Source organism: Sciurus vulgaris (assembly GCF_902686455.1).
Source record: "Sciurus vulgaris genome assembly, chromosome: 1".
Classification (NCBI taxonomy): domain Eukaryota; kingdom Metazoa; phylum Chordata; class Mammalia; order Rodentia; family Sciuridae; genus Sciurus; species Sciurus vulgaris.
The window spans coordinates 3,776,400-3,798,044 of NC_136461.1; the positions used below are offsets into that span (position 1 = coordinate 3,776,400).

The 21,645-nt window shown below is 57.3% G+C and overlaps 1 protein-coding gene across 5 annotated transcripts in view; it reads right to left on the reverse strand.

The window, feature by feature from the left end:
* Nucleotides 1-21,645, reverse strand: part of NPHP4 (nephrocystin 4) — a 103,789-nt gene that overhangs the window by 65,733 nt on the left and 16,411 nt on the right. For 2 of the 5 annotated variants that reach the window (XM_079147958.1, XM_079147957.1), the window contains exons 5-10: nucleotides 20,022-20,194; nucleotides 18,930-18,994; nucleotides 17,167-17,322; nucleotides 10,414-10,550; nucleotides 7,143-7,324; nucleotides 6,336-6,462 (exon numbers count right to left, since the gene is read on the reverse strand). In XM_079147958.1, the coding sequence (XP_079004084.1) occupies nucleotides 6,336-6,462; nucleotides 7,143-7,324; nucleotides 10,414-10,550; nucleotides 17,167-17,322; nucleotides 18,930-18,994; nucleotides 20,022-20,194 (840 nt within the window). Of the gene's footprint in view, nucleotides 1-6,335; nucleotides 6,463-7,142; nucleotides 7,325-10,413; nucleotides 10,551-17,166; nucleotides 17,323-17,959; nucleotides 18,862-18,929; nucleotides 18,995-20,021; nucleotides 20,195-21,645 lie in introns of those variants that run through there. The other 3 variants (XM_079147959.1, XM_079147960.1, XM_079147961.1) reach the window with 3 other exon arrangements.

A 21,645-nucleotide genomic window follows, 5' to 3' on the forward strand; every position in this document is an offset into this window, starting at 1 on the left:
TTAGTCACGACCAATGTCCCATGCTAATGACATTAATAACGGGAAACCAGGCGTGGGCCACTTGGGAGCTGTCCACACGATCACTACAGCTTTTCTGTAAACCTAAAACCTATAAAAACAAGACTCTTCACAACAGGAAACCATGGTTCCTCCAGACATGGCTGGTACTAGGCCGGAACAGGGAAGACTCCCCAAAGTGTCCGACTCACAGAGGCAGCCACACAGGCCAGCCGAGGGACTCCCTCCAGCCAAGCCTGGGACAACCGAGCACCAAGGCACCCAGGCGCAGCGCTGTAAAGCATGTTCCACCAGTCCACACCCACAGCACCCAGTGGACAGGCTCCAGGCCATCAGCCGGGCCAGGGAGGCTCTGCTGGCAGAACCCCGTGTCCTGGGGCATGCAGAGAAGACTAAGGCAGGGATGCTCCGTCAGCACCAGGCATCAAGGATGACCCGGGGGATGCCCACGTGAAGGCAGGCCCTGTGTGGTCCCAAAAGGTCCCATGACCGCTCATTAGGACCTCACAACAGATGGCCTCTGATGGACATCATGACCCTCCAGGCAAGGGCCCTGGGAAGGACGACCTCACTTGAGTGTTCTCCCAGGACGCCGTATCTGACGCCATCGTGAGGAAGCATCAGGGAAGCCAAACAGGGAACATTCTCTACCAGGAAGGAGGCTACGTTGAAAAATAAAATCATAAAAGGCAAAGGAAGTTGAAGACTGCCCCGGATTAAAGGAGGCAAGAGACAAGGAAGCTGGATATAGTACATGACCCTGGGCACTCCTGGAGGAGGGGACACATCAAGGGCTGACCAATGACCAGACGGACCCAAGTGTTCAACGAGCCACGGTGACAGCAGCACTGTGGTCGCAGAAGGCCAGGACCTCAGCCTCAGGGTCACTCGCTGAGCTTTCAGGTCCAGGGCCATGGCACCCTCCTGTGGGTACGTACGTACACACACACACACACCACACACACACACACACACACACGCTACGCAGAAGAGGAGGGCGAGAGCACCAGAGTGACAGAGAAAGCCACGGCCACAGGAGCGAAGGAGCTTCAAGAAACCCAACACCCTTCGCAGTTCTGCAAATATCTGTAAGTTTAACATTATTTCCAAATAAAAGGTTTTTAAAGAAATAAAGTCTCCCTGTGCCATTGTCAAATAAGCACTATGTTGAGAGAGGAAGGCCACAGGCTGAAAACAGAGAACGCGCATCTGCCACGGAGCTGCACACAGAGCGCACAGCAGACGCCGCACCCTGCTCCACAGAAAGGGGACAGCAGCCCCACACAGGGACTACTCACAGAGAACAACCCGACGTGCTCACAGAGGAAAGGGACCCACAGCTGCACACATAAAGGGAAAGAGACCTCCGGTCTCTGTGGGGTGCGAATCACAATCACAATCAGCACCACCTCCCACTCGAGCACAGAAAAGGCAGGCTGAGCAAACCAGTGGGTCAGGAGGGCAGCTGGCTGCTCAGCAGGCCCCCAAAGATGCCCCCAACCCAGCTCTGCACCACAACTCCCACTCAGAGAAACGGAAACATGTCTCTAGGAAATCACCCAGGAAGCTCGACAGAGGCCCTGCTCAAACCAGGACAGCCCACTGCCAGCACAGGGCAGCAAGTGCCCCCTATAACACAGCAGCCCACGGTGAACCATACAGGTGTGTGTCCACCCAGGGTGCCAGGGAAGAGGCCAGACAGCACCTCCCACAATAGTCCACCCAGAGAGGTCACCAATGGGCAAGACCAGGCTTGCGACAGCTCTTGAAGACACAGGGGCCTCGTCCCTGGGACCTATAAATAGCCTCTTCTAAGGAAAAAGATCATTTCAGGTGTGACAGGCGTCTTGAGAAGGAGCTATTACCACCGGGGGCCTGGGCGTCACAACCGTCCTCTCAGGAGAAGCACAGAGAGACCTAGGCACAGGGGAAGGCAACACAGAGGCAAAACGGAGAGACTAGACAACGTCTGCCTAGGCTGGAGGGGACTGCAGCGACGTGGCCATGAGCTGAGGGGGCCAGCAGCCACCAGAAGCCAGAGGAGCCAGAAGGATCCTCCCCAGCAGGAGGCACAGCCCTAACCCAACTCCAGCCCAGTGGCCAGCTTCTGCCCCAGGACGGAGACAGCAGCTTTCACTGCTCTAAGCCGTCAGGTCTGTGGCAATGCATCACAGCAGCCACCAGAAGCTGATGAAGTGCTGACAGACACCAATCCGGAGACTGCTGAAGGGAGCCGGAGGGGGTGCGGGGCTGCAGGTGTGCCCACTGACCCAAACTCACACAAGGCCGCCCAGCTCTGCACGCTTACGGGTGGGAATTTCACTGTGAGCGCACAAGCTCATCCCGCGAGCCCCTGAAGCTCCCGAGGCCAGGCCCCGCCTTGACGTGCAGGGTTTGAGAACCAGCAGACCCCCTCGTGGCCTCTGCAGGACCCTAAGAGTCAACTCACACTTGCTGCGTCCGCACACTCCCAGAACCACTCTCTTACGACTCCCCGCGGAGCAGCCTGGCTGGAAACGGGGGCAAAGCACACACTGACCTGAAGGCACTCAAGGCACACAGCGGGGACAGGGCTGGATGACCCCACCAGGTGGCTCCCAAGCCCACAAGGGCCTGGAATCACCACAGGCAAGAGACGTTCGGCCAAGGTGAAAACCAGCCCAGCCTCTGAGGGACAGGGCCATCCCCACGGCACGCCTGGTCTCCAGAGGAAACAAAGCACCCAACACCCAGAAAACCAGCAGAGCAGGGCCACCACAGCCCGTCCCCCAGAGAAAACTCAGAGACAGGGAGCAGCTCAGCGGCCAGGAAGCAAGGCCACGCCTGTGACGCAGGCCAGCGCCTAGCCCACCACCACAGAGAGGGTTAGCAGGACTCGGCAGTGGGCCCCGAGACCCCAGACACTAGCTAACTCCAAGCAGGGACAGTAACAAAGAAAGCCTTCAACACAGCATCATGCTGTAACACAACAAAATCACGTTCAAAAAGAATCCAAAACAAGGCTCAAAACCTACCTCACTCCTTTCCCACACCCTGGGAAGCCTGGGAAGATTCGGCACAGGTCCTCCTGCAGCCAGATCAAGGGCAAGCTGCTCCCGCTCGGCAAGCCAGCGGCCCCAGCAGCCCTGTGGGGTCTAGAAGCAAAGCCTCAGGCTGCAGTAGACAGACATAGCCCCTGCATGAGCCATGGCACCCTGGGCTGGGCATCGTCCCCTGGGTCAGGCATCACCTCCACATGAGGGGTCACCCCCACATGAGGATCCCCTCCACATAGGGAACCCCTCCACATAAGGATCACCTCCACATGAGGGGTCACCTGCACATTAAAACCACCCCATATAAGGATCCCCTGTACATAAGGACCCTCTCCACAGAGGAATCACCTGTTCATTAAGGATCCCCTCCACAGAGGGATCCCCTCCACAGCAGGCATCGCCCCATCTGAGCACTGCCCCCTGCGTAAGGCATTACCTCCTTCATCAGCATTGTGCATGGTGACCTCACTGGGACCTTCACTACAGGGGACAGGGGTAGGATAATCCTGTAATGTGTATATTTCTAAATTTTGGGGAATTCAGATTGAACAGTTTCAGAACAAATCGAACAAATCCCTGGTACTCAAGCTCCAACGCAGGATGTTCGAGCACTGCGCTGCTGCCGCCTCACAGGCACCTCCGAGCGCCCTGCACGTGGCAAACCCAAACGTGAGCAGCCAACTCATTCTGCTCAAGCAGCGTGAACCCACGCACAAGCAACTCCAGTTAGCGCTCCACGGCTTAGTGGTCAGGGCGGGGTTACTGCCAGGGGAGCCGCGGTCCCTCGGTGGCACAGAGCAGATCAGGACGAGGTGCAGCTCTCCACGCCGTGCCTGAGGGAGCTGGCACACTCCGCGGTCCTGCTCTGCAGGCCTCAGCTGCCAGCCTGAAGAGGCACAGCGGCCCCAGCACCCAGGCAAGGGGCCGCTTCTTTGGCTGTTGTTCAAAGACAAACCACAACAAAGAGGTTCCCAATGCCTGAGCCAACCACAGAACGCAGGCGCAGACAGCAGGTAAGCACCAGGTTCTGCTTCCCGTCTGTCGACGTTTGTCGTGGTTCGCAGCACCGAGGATGGCGCCCAGGGCCCCACGCAGCTAGTTGCTTCTTCGTGATTACAAAATATTCAGGGCCAAAACAAGTCACTCAACTCAGGTGACTGAGCCTGAACTGCACTCAATTTCCAGCCAGCGCTCACCTGGCCCGGAAGGCCCACCTGCCAGATGTACCATTAAAGACGAGGCATCCGTGAAGGGCCTTGGGCGCTGGGCTCTAGCTCCTGGTCTGTAGCCCTGAGTCTACTGAAAAATCACTCCAAGTCTGGGAACTTGCTCTCCAAGGTTAGCAACGAGGAAAGGCCTAGTGAGGAGACAGCACAGCACGTGGGGAGGGTCGTATGAGCACCACACCAGGAATCCGCCTGTGCAGGGAGACGCTGCTCAGGAACCTGCTTCCAGAGGAAAGCAGGTGGCCCCTCCCAGTGAAGCAGCAGACCTGGGAAGCCTCCTTCCAGGCTGACTGGACATGGATGACACGCAGAAATTCCTTTCCATTTCCGAGTGTGACCATGGTGTTTGCAATATTCCCTCTGGAGACACCTAGTAGGTCTTTTATGGGTGAGATGTCATGAGGTATATGACATGCTCTCTAACAACCTGGGAGAGAGAACGGAGACAGACTGGCCACCCGCTAACAAACCTCAGCCCAGTGATGGGACAGGAGTCATCAGATGCTTCCCTCTACTTCTGCTTATGTCCGACATTTTCCCCCATAAAAAAAAAAAAGTATTTATAAAAACATCCATTGGCAAAATCTTTACCAATGAAATGACACTATGCCCAGACCTGCCTCAGAGAGAACTCAGCATGGGAGGCCCAGCAAAGGACCCAAACATGACCACCGTCCATTTGCCACCCACTCCACTTCTGCTGGTGCTCGAAGTGTCCATTTTATAAAGCCTTTAAAAAAGAAAAGGGGGCTGGGGTGCAGCTCAGTGGTAGAGCACTTGCCTAGCATATGTGAAGCCCTAGGTTCAACCTCAGCACTGCCAAAAAAAGAGAAAGAAGAAAAGGAAAGGAAGAAGGAATCAGGAGGCTGCAGCCTGGATGCATAAATATCTGCAAGGCCTCGACCCCGCTGGAGCCAGCATTCCTAAAGAACGGGGAAGCAGGAGGGTGCTGCAGAGGGACGTGCCCCTCCGGGGCCTCACACAGACTGCAGCTGGAAAAGAAGGGATGAGCTACAATACATCCTGAGAGCTCCGCCGGCAGCAGGGCTGAGGCCACTTGCCACTGGTGAAGCGCCAGATGCCTCAGTTCAGCATAGACTGCCCAGGGGACACGGTCTAACTGGAGGAAAGAGTCCAGAGCAACAGGGAGCCCCACCGAGGTGGCACGCCGCCCCACTCCCACACAGGGCAGCAGTACCCAAGGCACCATGGAGCCTGGGGTGGACCCTGCAGACCAGTCTCCCAACTGGCTTCCCAGCCCTGAAGCCCCACCCCTCAGGGAGCCACACCCACCCACCCCCTCCAGGGTATATGCACACAGCTGAAATTTCGGGTGACAAATTAAAGCAGAGCTGGGAAGGACAGCTTCATCAAAGCAACTGTGACCTTGGATTGGCTCCAACACCTGGTAGGCTGGAATTTCCCCCTAATGTGGACTCCGAATCACAGGCCTGGGATGGACATGGAAGCCAGCGTGCAACTGCAGAGGAGGTCAGCAGCAAACGGGCACTGTGCTTCACACAGAGTGCTGCCCAGCGACTCGGGCAGCCCCCAAATGCAGAAGGCGCCGTCAGCAGTACCGGCTTCTCGCTAAGATGGCTTTCTCAGACGGAAAACTGAATCTTCAGAAGAGCTGGTTTGGAAGTCTACACCAATGATGAACGTGATGTCTGTGGCCCACAGTGCTTCACCTGCATCTGCGAATTCCTCCTCCTGACCATGATGTGGATACACACATCCACCGCAGGAAGCCCTTCGTTACTTGTGCAGATGGAGCTTCACTACACTTAGGACCACATGGAACACACACGACAATGGTGCCATCAGCTCTAAGATTACAGATAGATGCCATCGCGACACATGAAGCATCCTGAACTGGGCACTAAGTGGCCAACGGAACATGCTCCTGCCAGGGACGGGACTGGCCAGCACAGGGAAAGGCTCTCGGGACTCAGGAGCTGCACTTGTGCCCTACCGCTGCTCACACCCAGCTCTGAGTGAGAAACACGGCGCCCTCATCAGCAGGCGAGGCCTGGGCACGAAGGGCAATGCTCACACTGCCATCTGCCGCCACGAGGCTGCTGAACACATACTCCAGCTGGAAGACAACCGCGAAGGCTGGGTGCTGGACCATCTCGGGCAGTCGCAGGCGGCTTCTCAAAACCAGGGCCTGGTTTCCAGACCTGGGGCACAAACACAAACCAGGGGCACGTTAGAGTGTCACTCCTGCCCTGCCCAGTGCCCATCCCCACCCCATGAGTAAGAGCGAGGGGAGCACCCAGGGGCCTGGGACACAGGAGCACAGCCGACACAGCCAGGGCGCCCATGCAGAGCTGCCCTGCACGTGCTTGGCCCCAGGTAGGCCCCAGCCAGTGCTTTCTTCTCCCAAGTGCCACAGTCAGCACCTCTCCAAACTGCAAGAGCAGCCTCAGGCAAGTCCCCAAGAAGCACCACATGGAGGAGGGCCACATTCTCTGGGACTGACTGCTGTGGAGGACAGCAGCCTCTGCTGCATCAGGAGATGCCCGCAGCGATGGCGGGGCATGGGTTTAGGAAGCACTTGCTGCCTCTGGTTCTCCATCATTTGAGATCCCAAACCAGGACACACCTAGATTCAGCATGCTCGGGGCGCCCCAGACCCTCCGCAGCCATCGCAGGAGGTGTCCAGGCTACATACTCCGAAGTGTCAGGGCACAAGAACAGGCTTTTCCCAAGTGCACAAATGGGCATAACTGAGCAAGAAGAGGAGAGGTGACAGGGAAGAGTCCTGGTGGCGCCACACCCGGCCTGCTTCACAGCTTCATCACTTGCATCGTTGACTCCTCGTGCATCCCCACCCACCCGGGGACCCCAGGGAGACTACCTGGTCCTGGAGGAGGAGCCCACTCTCCTGCTGAAGCTGGCCGAACGCGTCATGGCCACGTCGACCTCAGGCACCAGCACGACCACCTGTGGCCTCCGCACGAAGCCCAGGCCGTTGTGCACACCCACATGCAGGCGCCGCTCCAGGACCTCCAGGGTCCCACCGTCCAGCAGGCCACCCCCCTGCAAGAGGCACAGGGATATGGAATGGGTCCCACGCCACCAGGAAGAGGGGTGGCCAGAAAAGCTCCAGCAGTCAGGCAAGCAGAAGGACAGATGCTTCCAGACAAAGGGACACGTGCAATGAGTTCAAGCAAAGGACAGGTGTCTAACCCAACAGAGACTGCTGGCCAGTGTCTCCTAGTGAGCCTGGCCTTGCGGACAGCGTCATCTTATCCAGGCAGCACGCCCTGCACTGCCTGATCACCAGGCTCACTCTAGCTTTCCAGGGCGTGGCTGACAATTCCTAAGATGCAGCAACCTCCTACACACAGACCTCAGCTCCCTCAGCAAGACTCCGGTCCCCAAGGACTGGGAGCCCAGTCCCGAGACAAGGCGACACATGATAGGCGCCCACAGGCAGAGCACACCAGGTTTCAACTCTGTGCCCACACAGACCTGAGGCTCAGGAGGAAGGGGAAAGACAAAGGCGTATGCTCAGGCAGGAAGTCATGAACCAACAGAAATGGAGTCTGTCCCAAAGTGACCACTGGATATTAAAGTGCTTCATCTTAACAAAAAATGAACAGGCGCTCCAACCAATGAACAGTGGTGTTCCTCCAGGTCACTTGCGTTTATTAAATTATTTAATCTTTGCAAAGTTACTCTGAATTTTCCAGTGTCCATTAATCAAGCTGAATGGACCTAAATTCAGCCTATTAGTCTCTGGATAATGAAAATTAAACTACAGAGACAACCGAATATCTGCCAGTTGGACAGGAACAAATATACAAACAAAATAAACAACAAAAAAACACACAATAAAGTTATTTTAGAGAACCAGGTAAAATTCAAACACGACACTCTTAAAACATCTTTCCCTTCAAACAACCCACTGAAAAACAAGAAAACAACTGGAACTCCCAAGAAAATGGCTGCCACGCAGACGGCTTCTGCTCCACGCCCGTGCAAGACCACATTAGGCAGAGCTAGGTTTTAAGAATGGGAGGAGCAAAGGCCCGCGTGCTCCCACGCGATTAAAACCTTGATGACCGCGCAGACCACTGGAATGGGAACCAGACAATGGGACCACCCCTCCTCACACGGCTGGAGACTGCAGCCCTGCCACAAGCCCCCTGGCACCATGTGGTGCACCGGCAGACTGTCCCCGGGCACGAACACTCCCTGGAGGGGAGGGAGGACGACCCTGGGCAGAGAGGAAAGCCAGGTGGTCCCCGAGGCGTGGCACACTGGGGAAGTGCAGGGTCAGCTGGAGGGAAGGACACGCCCTGCAGGTTTGCCCAGGGGCCACAGGAAGGTCTGTAGAAAGAATGCCCAGGAAAGTGAGCCTCATTCCAAAAGCCCAGCGGCCAGCACACGTCCACAGGTGAGCCCAGGGAGCAGTTCTGATGGGGTCAGGAAGCCGGCAGAGCCAAATCCAACAAGGGCCAGGTGCCCAGTGTCAGTCCAAGGGCAGTGAGAAGCCAAAGCCAGCAGGAGGTCTTAACAGGAGGAAAGGCACTGTGTCCGTGTTTCTAAAAGACCACGGTGGCTCTGGGCGGAGGCTGTGGTCTCAGAGAGACACTGGCAGCCAGCCTCCAGCTGACCTGCCAGCTACTTGAAGACAACCAAGGATGTGTTACTTCCTGCTCAAGATCCCACCAAGAGCCAGGATCCACGCACAGGAGCACACACAGCAGGGTCCCAACAGCCCAGCCTGGAAGCAGCACGGAAGTCCACCCTGCTGATGGACAGACACACGGCGGGGCACTCAGAAACGCCACACAGGAAGACAGCGGCACCAGCTGCTCCAACAAATGGCAGGAGCACACCGAAAACAAGGCTCTGTTGAAATCAAGGTAAGATGCAGGCAAAGCCCAGCCAGCCTCGAGGCGCCTCGGGTGACAGCCTGACAAAAAGCACACACGCGGGGAGCAGGAGGGCCTGGGAGCCCGAGAGACGAGGAGGAGCCCGGGCTCCTTTCTCCTCTCCTCCATGTGCCAAGCCCCTTGCCCTACTGCAGTGGGAGAAGGTGCCACATGGGTCTTTTGGTCCTCTGTGGCAAAGGTGCTTGTGGGAAAGTCAAAAGTGAAGGCTCTCTGTGACCCAGAGGGGCAAGAAGCAGTTCTCCCAGTCAAGCTTGCTGCCTCTCCTCCCATCCTTTAGAGCTAAGAGATGGGACAGGGCCACCCTCCTCCCTGCAGGTGGCTTCAGCCAAGGAACAGCCAGTACCAGGCCCAGGCAGAACTGAAGCACTGCACAGCACATCTCCTGTTCCTGGGCCATGCACAGAGAAACAGAGGCCAGGGATGGGCATCTGGGACAAAGGATGAAACAAGAAGTCCCCCAAACCTGCAAAGGACCTTCCGGTGCACAAATGAGCTGTGTGCAGAATACCCTAGAGAAGCCTGGTCGCGAGGCGCCAGAACTTGAGCTGCCCTCACACTCGGATCTCACCGCCTGCAAGCTGTCATCAGTGGGATGGGAAAAGGAGCCCTCAGCACAGGGGCCACCTGCGCAGCACGCGTGAGCAGACATGCACACGGGGGCACAGTGTGTTGTGTCTCACTGTGGCCACATGCACGTCCCTGCCCCATGGGTGGGCAGATCCCCCAATCAGGGACAGGAAACACCTGCCAGGGCAAGGACCAGGAACAGGTGAGTGTGCCCATGGGCTTCCAGGTAGGGGCTTCCAGGCACATGTCCACGTGGACAGCAGGGCGAGACCTTCTCAGCTGCTTTGAGAGGTTGAGCAACAAACTCTCTTGAATGAGCCACAGAGCCTGGGTCACCTGTGTGCACTTGGGGTCATGATTTGCTTTAAATGAGGGCTGTTTTGTGATCCACTGAGATGAGAGTCAGTGTCTCCAACCAACAGCACCTTTGTCACCTTCCATGACGGGTGCTGGAAGACCTCCAGGGCCTGGCTGCTGGAGGAGATGGGTCCCATGAGACCTGCTTTACACCAACTCAGGGACAAAAACAGTGTCCCACTTCAGCTACCAAGTTGGGAGAGACGGGACCATCACCTGGCACACTGTCCGCCCCAGCAGCCCTAGATGCCAGCAGCTGGCGCAGCCCCCCAACGCCCTCCTCACAGCGGCCAACAGTACCTCCTGGAGGTGGTCGCAGGTGAGGAGCTCCACAAGCCCCTCCTCGAACTTCTCAAGGGAGGGGTACAGGGTGAAGAACAGGTCGTCCAGGTGCCACGTGATGGGCTTCTGGAGGCGAGGCTTCCGGAGGGTGTCGCCTGTAGCAAGAGGGCTCGTGTGAGATGGCAATGGGCAAGCAGGCAGAGGGCCCCCAGCCCTCAGACCACAGGCATTGGCACCTCGGGGCGAGGAGGAGCACAGGAGCCACTCCGACAGAGCGCCCCAGGCCCTGCCACTCACAGTGCAGGACCCGCCTCCAGAGGCAGATTTTACAACTGGGCAGTTCGGAGAACGCAGGTGCAGAAGGCAAAGCACTTCACTGCCCGCTGGCTGGGAGCGGCCGCTTCCTCCTCCTCAGCAAGGAGGCAGGCAAGGGGCTGAGACAGGGCCACGTACGCACGGGCTTCGCAGCAAACAGACACAGACAGGGTGGCGCCCCAGAAAACGAGTCCTGGTCCTGAGCCAGAAGCCCCACCTTGACTCCGGAGGTCAGCACCCCGCACAGGTCGGCCGAGGCAAGGAGCAGGTCTGGTCCACCCTGCAGAACCAGGCAAAGCAGCTGCCCCAACTACACAGCCGTCTGCGCCTCCTCTGCCGACCCCGCACTCTCCACCTCCGACTCTTCCTAGGAGTTTGTGATCATTTGCATCTTAGGCACTGGGTCTCAGGTTTTTAAAAGACAATTCCAAAGTTAAATAAACACTTGGTGCTGAGGAGACTGCTGTCAGAAGGGAGGACAAGCCAGCAGGGAAGAAGGCGAACTCATCTTCGCCTTTGTGTCGGCGAGAGCCCGGGATCAGACAACAGGGACAGATGCAACACAACGTGAACGTGCTTAACAGCCCTGCACTGCCCACTGAGAAACGGGGAAATGGCCACTTTTGTGTTGTGGGATGGCCTGAAGTCCACCATTTGCATGGTGGCGAGCGAGCATCCTAGGCATGACCTGAGCTGGGGCTCTCCCTGCACCCAGCCAGAAAACAGGAAGCAGAGAGAGGGAGCAAGGCTCTCAACAGGCATGGCGCCCGTGCAGGGAGGCAGGAGGCCCAGCAGTGCACAAGGGCTCCTACGCTTCTTCTGGGAAGGCAAGCAGCAAGGCCCCTGGGCCCTGAGACAGCCAGCAGGGCCCTGGATGCTGTCCAGTGCTCAGGTCAGTCCAGGCGAGCAGAGAGCATCTCAGCAAAGCAAGCCAGAGGAGAATGCAGGCGAGAGGAGGCAGAGGAGGCGAGCAGGGCCAGGAAGAAGAGCAAGAGAGGAACACGAAGGCCAGGCCTGCAGACTCCACTCCCCACTAGGCAGGCTCTGTCCTCCTTAACTCACGTGTCCCCAAGACGGTGGGCCTGGAGCACTCCAAGGGTGCCATCTCAGCGAGCCCACTGAAGACCTGCACCATGTTGGCCAGCAGCACAGCTGTTTCACCCAGAACCTGCTCTAGACCAGAATGGCCACTGGCCACAGAGCCAGCTGGACACAGGGGCAAGGGTGCTGTCAGCAGACATGAGGACTCCAACTGAACCTCACCAACAGAAGGGAAGTGGTCATGCCCACGTGCACCTGTGAGTCTGGCACCACCTCCCGTGCTGAGGCCCCCGCTCTCAGCCTTCACACCATTGGCACCATTCAGAGTGCCCCGCCTGGGGACTTCTATAAGCCACCACAGAGAGCTGTCTCCCAGGACACCACTGCTTTACCCTGTCAATGCCTGGAGGCCCTAGCATACAGAGCAGCCCCTGTGGACACTGCTGGACCACTCCAGCACACTCCAACATGACCTCCCTGTCACTGGACAGCAAAGGCGTTGCCACCCCAGGCAGACACCACCCTCTGCTAGTGGCAGTGACAATAGGCCACCTTTACACAGCACTGACCTCGACTCTGCCATGTCTTAACTTCAACAGAAACAGAAAAGGAAACTCGGAGCCCTCCTCACCCATACACGGGGTGGCACACTGCTCCTGGCTGCTGCTGCAGGACCCTGGCCCACGGGTCTCTGCATGTTCACAAGGCAGGTGTGACAGTGACAGACAACCAGCTGCAACACACACAGGGAAGCCCAGTGTCAAGAACTGACCCTCGCCTGGGGCCACAGCTACATAAGAAGCTAAGCACAGGCTGGACTGCAGGGGGGAAAAACAGGGACAGACACAACCCAGCTACCAGCAGCACAGATGACAGAGCAGGGGACGGACAGGCTACAGTGAGAGAGCTGAGTGGCCTGGAGTCAGGAGGGAGTCGTATGGAGATGCTGCAGTCTTGACAGGGCCAGGGGCCACCCCTGCACGTCCTGCTGTCCTACCCATGACTGCCAGGGTATCACCAGAGCAGGCCAGTCAGCAGGGAGAGGTCAGGGCAGCCAACTGAGTCCCACGGTACCCCCTGCTCAGGAGGGCCGAGGGGCTTCTCTGGGGGCGGGCGTCACCGGAATGCAGAAGGGCTCGGGTGCCGGGCCTAGTGCGGACTCCTACTCTGCTCCTGTCCCCTGGCCAGGCACTGGCACTCTGCAGACCCCTTTCCACAGCTGAATGAGGGAGGAGGCGGTGCCCACCGCACAGCGTGGGGCTGGTTCACCCGTGGGCCTTGCAACTCACGGAGTTGCTCCAGAGTCCCGGTGAACCTAAATTAGGGCACGTGAGTCTCGGCTCCCAGGGGAGACGTGCGTGCACACGCAGGGGCCGTGGAGATACTGACCCTAAATCCCAGAACAGCCTGCGCTGCATTGCACACCGTACTGAGCAAAAGAGCAGCCGGGGCTCAGCCGTGACTCCAGGGGCCGCCCCACTAACAGGCACCATCCCCATCTGGTCGCCCTCTCTGCTGAGCCCTGAGACAAAGGCAGAGCACCCCTGTTCCAGGAGGGGTGCAGCAGACTCTTGGCTGTCCGTGGCTCCACAGGACTCCACGAGAGGCAGGGAAGGGCTGAGTCACGACCGGGGGTGACGACCAGCTATGGGAGCAGGTGACGTCACATGCACAGAATCCACAAGGAGGACCAGAAGCCACTGAGAACGGAAATGTGGTGCAGAGCTTGGTGAGTGCCTGGTGACACACCGGCATGTCTAAGATGAGTCCCGACAGGCGGGCGCCAGCTCCACTGCGGGGCCATCCTGGCGGCTCTGAAGGGTGTGTCGGGCGCACCCACCACCAGTTACGTGCTGCTTTTTTTTTCCCAAGAAAACTGAACAACAGTGGACAAGGACCACCCTTTAGGGAGGACCACCTTAGTGCCCAGTGTCCAACCTCAAAGGGCAGCAATGCAACAGAAGGAGTGAAGCCACTGGGGAGCTGAACGGTGGCAGAGCCCACTGTTCCCTGAGTGGCCCACACATGGACAGGCAAACTCCCATGGCCATCCCCAAGGGCCATGCCCACAGCTGCAACCCGGGTCTGCACGGAGGCAAGGAAACCACACAGGAGGAAGACATCCAGACGGAGGAGCCCCCGCTGCAGTGCTCAGAACCTTCTAGGTCTGGAGGTCCAGTGATGCCAGCACAGGGCTGGGCCTCCCATGAGACTCGCAGACTCCAGAGCAAAATGCCTGGCTCCATCACCTGTTGCTCTGTGGCCTTCAGGAAGCCAAGACTGGAGGAAACGCAGCTGGACAGGAGCAGAGTCTCCTCGCCCTGTGTTAAAGGACTTAACTGGAAAAGAGCAGGGCTTCCAGGACACACCCCAAGGGCAGTGAGCATTTCAGGTGAACTTCAGACAAAGGGACCCAAGGCAAGAGCAGCAACTCACGCTTGCTGGTGCTTTGCCAGTCCATCTCATTTTCCACCCATCATAGTTCTGTCCCCATTTTACAGAGGAAACAGAGGCTGGGGGAGGCTAGGAATGCTGGGAGCAGAGCAGGTGGGGGCCACAGGCTGGCCTGAGCTCTCCAGCAACAGGGTCATTCCTCCATCGGAAATCATGACAGCCCAACAGCCAAGCACCAGCCACAACCAAGAGGCACCAGCTCTGCCCGGCACAGCCCTCTGGTTAGGTCACTGGGCCCGGCTGCCACTTCACCCATGCACTGCTCACTCTCCAACAACCTCCTGAAAGCGACCAGGGGCTGTCCTCAGCCACCTTGGGAATCACGGGTCCTCCCTGCTAAGGGAAGGGCTCCTTCCTCCAGAGCTAAGGTCGCCATGAAAACTGGACCACTCCCCCTGAGCACCCCACATGGCCGTGGGTTCCAGTTCTGAGCACCCACGCAGCTGTGGGTCCAGCTCTGGAACCAGCCAGACTATCCTGAGCAGGAGTCCTCACTCAGTAGCCTGTGGCCTCATCAGCATCGTGGCCGTGACACCACCACACAAGGGACTCTCCGCATTGGGAATCATGACTTTGTGTGACCTGAAAATGACCTCAACAAAAATTGCAACCCAGTCCTCCTTGCTGCAGCATTTTACAAGTGAACCACCAGACGGCATGGAGATAAGATCAAGCCCCTGCAAGTGAACAAGGAAGACCACCACTAAGAAAGCCCCAGCCAGGTCTGGCCCTCCAGCTGCACACCATCATCGGCTGAAAACTTCCCAGAAGCCCACTTTCTGCCACCAGCCCCCTGCCAGCCCCAGCTCCCCACAAGACACTGAGAGCAAAACAGGCCTGTCTGGGCACCTGGGCTTCTGTCACTACCCCATCCAACAAGGAAGCAGCAACTCCACAGGGATCTGCAGGTGCTTCCTGTCCTGGCAGCAGTTCCAGGGACACCTGTTGGCAAGTCACAGAGGGATGGATACACAGCTGGGCCCAAGAACACAGGTCAGGAAGCCCGTCACAGTGACCCTAAAATCCACATGCAACAAGGTTCTCAGCATCAGCACAGAGCAGGACAACGTGCCACAGCAGAGCTCAGGGTCCCCCTGGCCAGGGCCCAGGACACGCTCAGGCCAGTGAGATGGGCCACAGCTGGCAGGCAGAGCCAGGCACAGGTTTCCACCCTTCACTCAAAGCAGGGGCAATGAGGCACCCTGTCCAGCCTCCCTCTCGGGAGTCACAGGCAGCTGTGGAGGGCTCTGTAAGTTGAGGGACCCAAGCAGACTCTGTAAGCAGACCCAAGGCTGGGCGTGCAGCTCCTCCCTACTTGCAGGTGACCGTCTTTCATCCTTCACCCTTCTCAGGGAGGCTAGACAGAGAGTGGGTTCAGGATGATCTCGTGACCGCCCAGCCCCCAGGACGCATCCACTCAGACAGCAGCGAACCCCCTGTGGCGCAGGCCAGACCTGGCACTCGCTCCACTGCTCCCCCACACCGCACCAAGCTGCATCCTCTGTCCAGGACCTTGAATGTTTCTGTGAGCCAAGCCCCACAGGCCATCGCTCTCGTGTCAGCCACCCCAGCGAGGCCAAGCAGGCTTCCTGGAGCAGAAGAGGGGCACGGCAGGCTCCAGCAGAGCCAGGAAAGCCCCATGCAGGGTTGAGGGAAAAGGCCAGTGTGGTTCCTTCTGGGTTCCCCAGCACAGCCACAGGAAAAGCCTCCAGAAATAACCAGAAGGAGCACGAGGCCAGTGCACTGGCCTGCTTCCCTCACAGACAGATCCTGAGGTCAATCAACCACAAGAAGGTGAGATCTATCTGGGCCATGGTTTCAGAGGGTTCTGTTAATGATCACCTGGCCTATCGCTCTGGGCCTGAGGCAGCACAGCACGTCAGGACAGGAGCAGTGGTGGCCCTGAAGCAGTGCAGAGGCAGGAAGGGGCTGGGGTCCCGAAACCCCTTGAGAGCACACCCCAACCACCTACCTTCCTCCCAGGCACCACCCATTAAAACTTCCACCACCTCCCAACTGCGCCCCAGACTAGGAACAGAGTTTCCACACGAGGGCACATGAGGACCGTGAGGCAGGATCCCAGAGCACAGCAGCACCCTGAGTGCACCCCAGCCTCCAAGGAGGCCGGAGCACAGCAGCACCCTGAGTGCGCCCCAGCCTCTTGAGCTGACCAGCTCCTCTCTGGAGCCAGCTGCTAAGTCACACCAAGGAGGGGCCGGGAGCCCTTAGCACGTGCAGTACTCCACCAGGAGTCAAGCACAGAGTAGCCCAAGGTGCCCAAGGAGAATGGATAAACAAAACGTGACCCATCCACACAGTGAAATGCTACTCAGCCTTTAAAAAGAAAGAAACAGACACCCATGGCCACCAGACACCTCAAAGACACCATGCAGCGAGATGAACCAGTCACAAGGGACAGATGCTGCCTGATTCCACTCACAGGAGGTCCCCAGAGTAGTCACAACCACAGAGACCGACAGCAGAATGGGCCTGCGGGGCTGGGAGGGGAGTGGGCATCTCAGGGTTAGAGGCTCAAGCTTCAGCTGGAGGACAAGAGAACATTCTGGAGATCGTGGAGGCAGCGGCTGCACAGTGGTGTGTCCCCTGAAAGATGGCTCAGGTGCACGTTTCACTTCACGTATACTTTACCACAACTGAGAAGTTATAATGACAATGAAGTCCCTAAAGCCATGGCATAGTAAGGGTGAGATCCAGTGATAGCGGCTTTGCTGGCCACGGTCGCAGGGAGATGGATGATGTGTTTTACGAAAGTATTTCCCAGAACAGAAGGTAAGGGTGACAGAAGGATCGCAGCTCGCTCCTCAGAAGGGATGGGGATGGCCGTGCTGCCCGCTCTCCGGCTGCATGCGGAACGAGGGCGGGACTGTGGCCACTCACCCACCCGCAGAAGGCTGGTCCTCTGAGGCTCGACCTTAAACCAACAGACCAAAGGGACCTCACCGGTTTCACTGTGAGCTGGGAGGAGGCCGGGGATCCGCTGCAGCCCCGACACCAGGAGGTTCGGGGGCACGAGGTGGAAGGCAGGCTCCAGCGGCGGGTGTGGCCTCAGGGTGTAGAGCAGGCTGCAGCTCTCGATGAGGGTCATGTGCTTGTTTTCTGGGGGAAGAGCAACAGCGTGGGCTGAAGCCAAGGCGCTTCGATCCTCAGCAGGAAACAGACTCAGAGTCACCACCACACAGAGAGGACATCTTGTCTGAGGCTGGGGAGTCCTGCCCAGTCGGCCTAGAGATGGAAAGCGCAGGGACCATTTTTTGCTTGGGGCTTTTGAATTTGCTTTTTGGCTTTTGTGAATTTTGTCGCTTTTGTGGTGCTGGCGACACAACCAGGGCCTCTGCGTGCTGGGCAAGCACTCAGCCTCAGGCTAGTCTTCTATGCGCTGGGCCCAGCTGCCCCTATGGCAAGGCTGGCCCAGCTCTCACAGAGCTGCCCAGGGGTCCACCGGGAAGGATCTGACTGTGGGACGTCAATGGGAGGAAATGCCCTGCAGCCAGAGAGAGGAGGTGCTTTCTAGGTGCTGATAAGAAACGCCCTCCAAGGTGAACTTTAAGAAAAAAGCAAGGCTTCAGACAGATGTCTGCTCAGTGTCGCAAAAAAGAGCCACCAGGGTCCCCACCAGCTCCCAGAGGGAGGCTAGCTGCAGAGGTGAGGCAGGCAGGCAGAAGAGAGTTCACTCTCGGTTTCTACACTTCTTCAAAGCTTTTGAACTCTGACTGTGTGAAGCCATCACCATTACCAGCAAATTTCTGGAAATGCCAATGGAACGGATGGAGGCTGCTGGCTGGAGGCTGGCCCCGTCCCCATTCCCACTCGAGAGTTTTTCATGGAACTGTGGGGGTAGAACCCTGGCCACCCTGGATATTTCAGGAGAGAAAAATCCTAGCAAAAAATAATTAAATTCAATTGAAAAATACCAAAAAGCAATCTTTATAAATAAAATTAACTTTCCAACTGATTGCTCCTCTATCTCAAGATTTTCATCAAATTTGGGGCAGGGGGGATGCTGCTGGACATTTTGCCACAGGCCACAGTGTGCACACACAAGAGTTTTCAGGGAGTCAGGACCACATCTCCAAGGACAAAGCCACCCTTCCCCAGCAGAGTCACCTCCCGCCACTCTCCCCTCCACTCTCCCTGGGGCCAAGTTCGGCATCTACTTTCAGCCTCCAGGATGTCCTTCCAGATAGTCCCCACTGCAGGAGCCTCTCCTGCCCATCAAAGGGGGCCACACATCCCAACAGAAACCCAGCAGGAAGCCCCCCTGCTCTGGGGCAGGCCTCCCTGCAGGGCCACTTAGTTCCCACAGATATCCCCATCAGGTCAGCACAGCTGGAAGGCTTCGCTGTTAGTGATAACCAACAACTTCACAATCAGAGGTCTTGCTGCACAGCCAGTGGCCAGTCATCTGCTTCATCTATAGGCAAGATGTCATCAGAGGCCAGGAAGCCTCCCCACTCTAGGTGGCTGCCACCGGACACACCCCCAGCTCTCCTAGCAAAGCAATGCCTTTCTTTTGGGCTGGTGCATTTCAGTTTTTTAAATGATGCAAAAAGCAAGTCCATGACACATTTGCCAGAAACTATTAAATAACTGAGCAAAGTTGAAGCCAGCTAACACTCAGAAACAGCAGCACATGCTGAAGGCAGCAATGTGCTCAGGAAAGTCACAGGCTCAGCCTGTGCCACCAAGGCCAGGCCGGTTCTTACGCTCCATGGGGTCCTGGAGAAGTGGGTGCAGCAGGGCTCTGGGGGTGCCATGGTACAGCCTCAACCTGGAAAACAGGACCAGGGAACCACGTCAACCAGCCAGTGTGCACTGGTCACCGCAGGCCAGCTCTGCTTCTCGCCACTCCTCTAAAGCCTTCCAGCGCTGCCAGCCACGGCCTCTGCAGAAACACAGGCAGCTGAGGACGGCGTCAGTAGCCCATGCCCGGAGCTCCACAACATGCCAAGCACACTGGGCATACCTGAAGCCCCAGGCCCAAGAAGCAAGAAAACACCACCAAGGGAAAAATCACCAAACCCAAGCATCCCAAGAAAAACAAGGTCTGAGGGACTGCGTGGCCTGTCGCCAGAGCAGCACACTCCTTCAGGGAAGACTTCACCCCAGGCACATTTGGCCGTGTCTGGAGAGGCTGTGAGTTGTCACAACTGGGTGCAGGTGCTACTGGCATCTAGCAGAGGGAGGCCAGGGATGCTGCCAAGCATCGGAATGCACAGGCAGCTCCCCCAGCAGAGGAGGACCCACCTGGACGTCAGGGGTGCCACGGGGGAGAAATCCTGGTCTATACAAATGGGAACTCTAAGCCTGCTGAAAGCGCCACACGTGACCTCATCATTAGGAGCACACCCAGCTCCTAAGGGCGGCTGGGCACACAGAAGGCACCCAACCAACATCTGCCGCAGAACACCGACTGCCTCCTGGGGCCTGTGTGGGAAACACACTCCTGCACCCTCAGCAGCCCCTGCGAGACACACACTGTCCTCTCCCAGCTACAGAGGAGGGGACTCAGGACCTGAGAGTGCAGGTAACATGCCTGCACCCCACAGGGGCCAAGTGGCAGGCAGGGCTGGCCCACGTGCGTGCTACATCAGATCCATCGCTCATGGCCACAGCACGACTTCTCAGCTTGCTCAGAAGTGGCAAAACTAACAATAATAATGATAAATAAAACAAGTAAAAATCTCCTACAGTATACTGTCGTGAACACAAACTTAAAGCCCTATGATCACAGGTGCAGCAGCTAGGCCACCATGAAAGAGAATGAGGACCCCAGAAGTGGAAAACGAAGCAGATACCGCTTGTCCTGGGAAGCAGAGGTCGGAGATTCAGGCTTGCTGCTGAAGATCCGAAGAATTCCAAACCCACAGGACAGTGACTGGAGGGTCCCATCCTGCGTCCTGCCTTCAGTGACCACCTCCACCACGGCCACTATATCCGGGTGGTTTAAGGACGTATGGAGGTAGAAAGGCTGCAAAACAGATCAGAGGGCCTCTAGGCAGAGCCGGGCGACGGGCGTGTTCCCGGCCAGCAGAGGGAGAGGCAGCCAGGGGATGCAGGCACCAGACCTGCTGCGGATGCCTCAAGCACCGGGACTGTGCCATGCTCTCACGTGCAGCCCTGCACGTGAAAGAATACGCACAGGAAGCCACTCCTCAGAGTCTAAAGACATGTCAGGACTTCTCCTCCTGGGGCCCATGCCCAGGCCCCAGATACTTTGCCTCTGCTTGGGAGCTTTCAGCCCTGGGAACTCCATCTCACAGATGCCAGCAGGCCTTGGGGCCCCTGGGGAAGAAAAGCTGGCCAGCTGTGCACCTGCAGCAGAGGCAGGTGACTCCAGGAAGGACTGGTTACCTTAGCCCAGGAGAGAACAAGTAGCAAACACATCTGCTGGCCCCCTCCTGCCCCAGGCCCAGCCAACGGTCAGTAGAACTTCCATCCTGACTGCTGAGACCAAACTGACCCTGTTTCACGTGGAGGTTTCGTGATGGTCCACCTGAACTCACTGTGTGTACACCAGAAGGACCCTTGGATTTTGCCAGGTGCTAAGTAAGAATCCCAGTTCAGAGCCTGACCAACATCTTTTATGATGACCCAGTGATCTTATTAAAAGATGTGGGGGCCTAAACCAAGTAGAGGATATTCAACCCCATCTTAACAGATGCTCCCTTTGAACCTCTTCATCCCAACACTCAGTGGGGCCTCTGGGCGGAGGGGAACTGGGTGAGGCACACGCCTCCTGCTCACACTCCCTTCACTCCTGCTGTTTCCTGCCTCAGTCAATTCAGTGCAGTTACTTCCAGTTAACACTGACCCAGGTGCAGGCTCAGAAGGCGGAGGCGGAGCTGCTGGTTGCATCTGCCAGCCATAGGCGTCAGTATCTAGTGCACGGCACTCACAAGCGGCATTGAGCTGGCTTCCAGACTGAGCGGGTGCAAGGCTGGATGCAGAGCCACCCTCCAGAGGCAAGGCAGAGGCCAGCCTGCTGCACTGACTCCCCTATTAACGAGTCATTACCACAGTGTCACCGAGAGAACGTTTACTGTAATCACAGACTGTCAGCCCAGGATAACAGAGAGACACATTAAAATATCCACCATGAGATATAAATCGCCGTTCTATTATCTTTTATTGCAAAACAATGAAATGATGACCACTCATAGCTGACAGGTAGTTGGACTGGGAGAGTCATGTTTCTGCTTCAAAGACTCAGCAAGGTTTAAGAAGCCCCTCTACACAGCCAGGTCTGACACTACCACCTGTACATTTACACCTGTGCACATCAGTTCCATGAACACTGCAGTAAAACAAACCTTTTAAACTCCAATATGAAGCAAAAGTCGTCTCCCAGCTTAGAGGTCACCCTGCAATCAATTGCTCCACCTGAGCAGCGGAGGGCTCCGGTGGCGGCTGCTCTCTCCC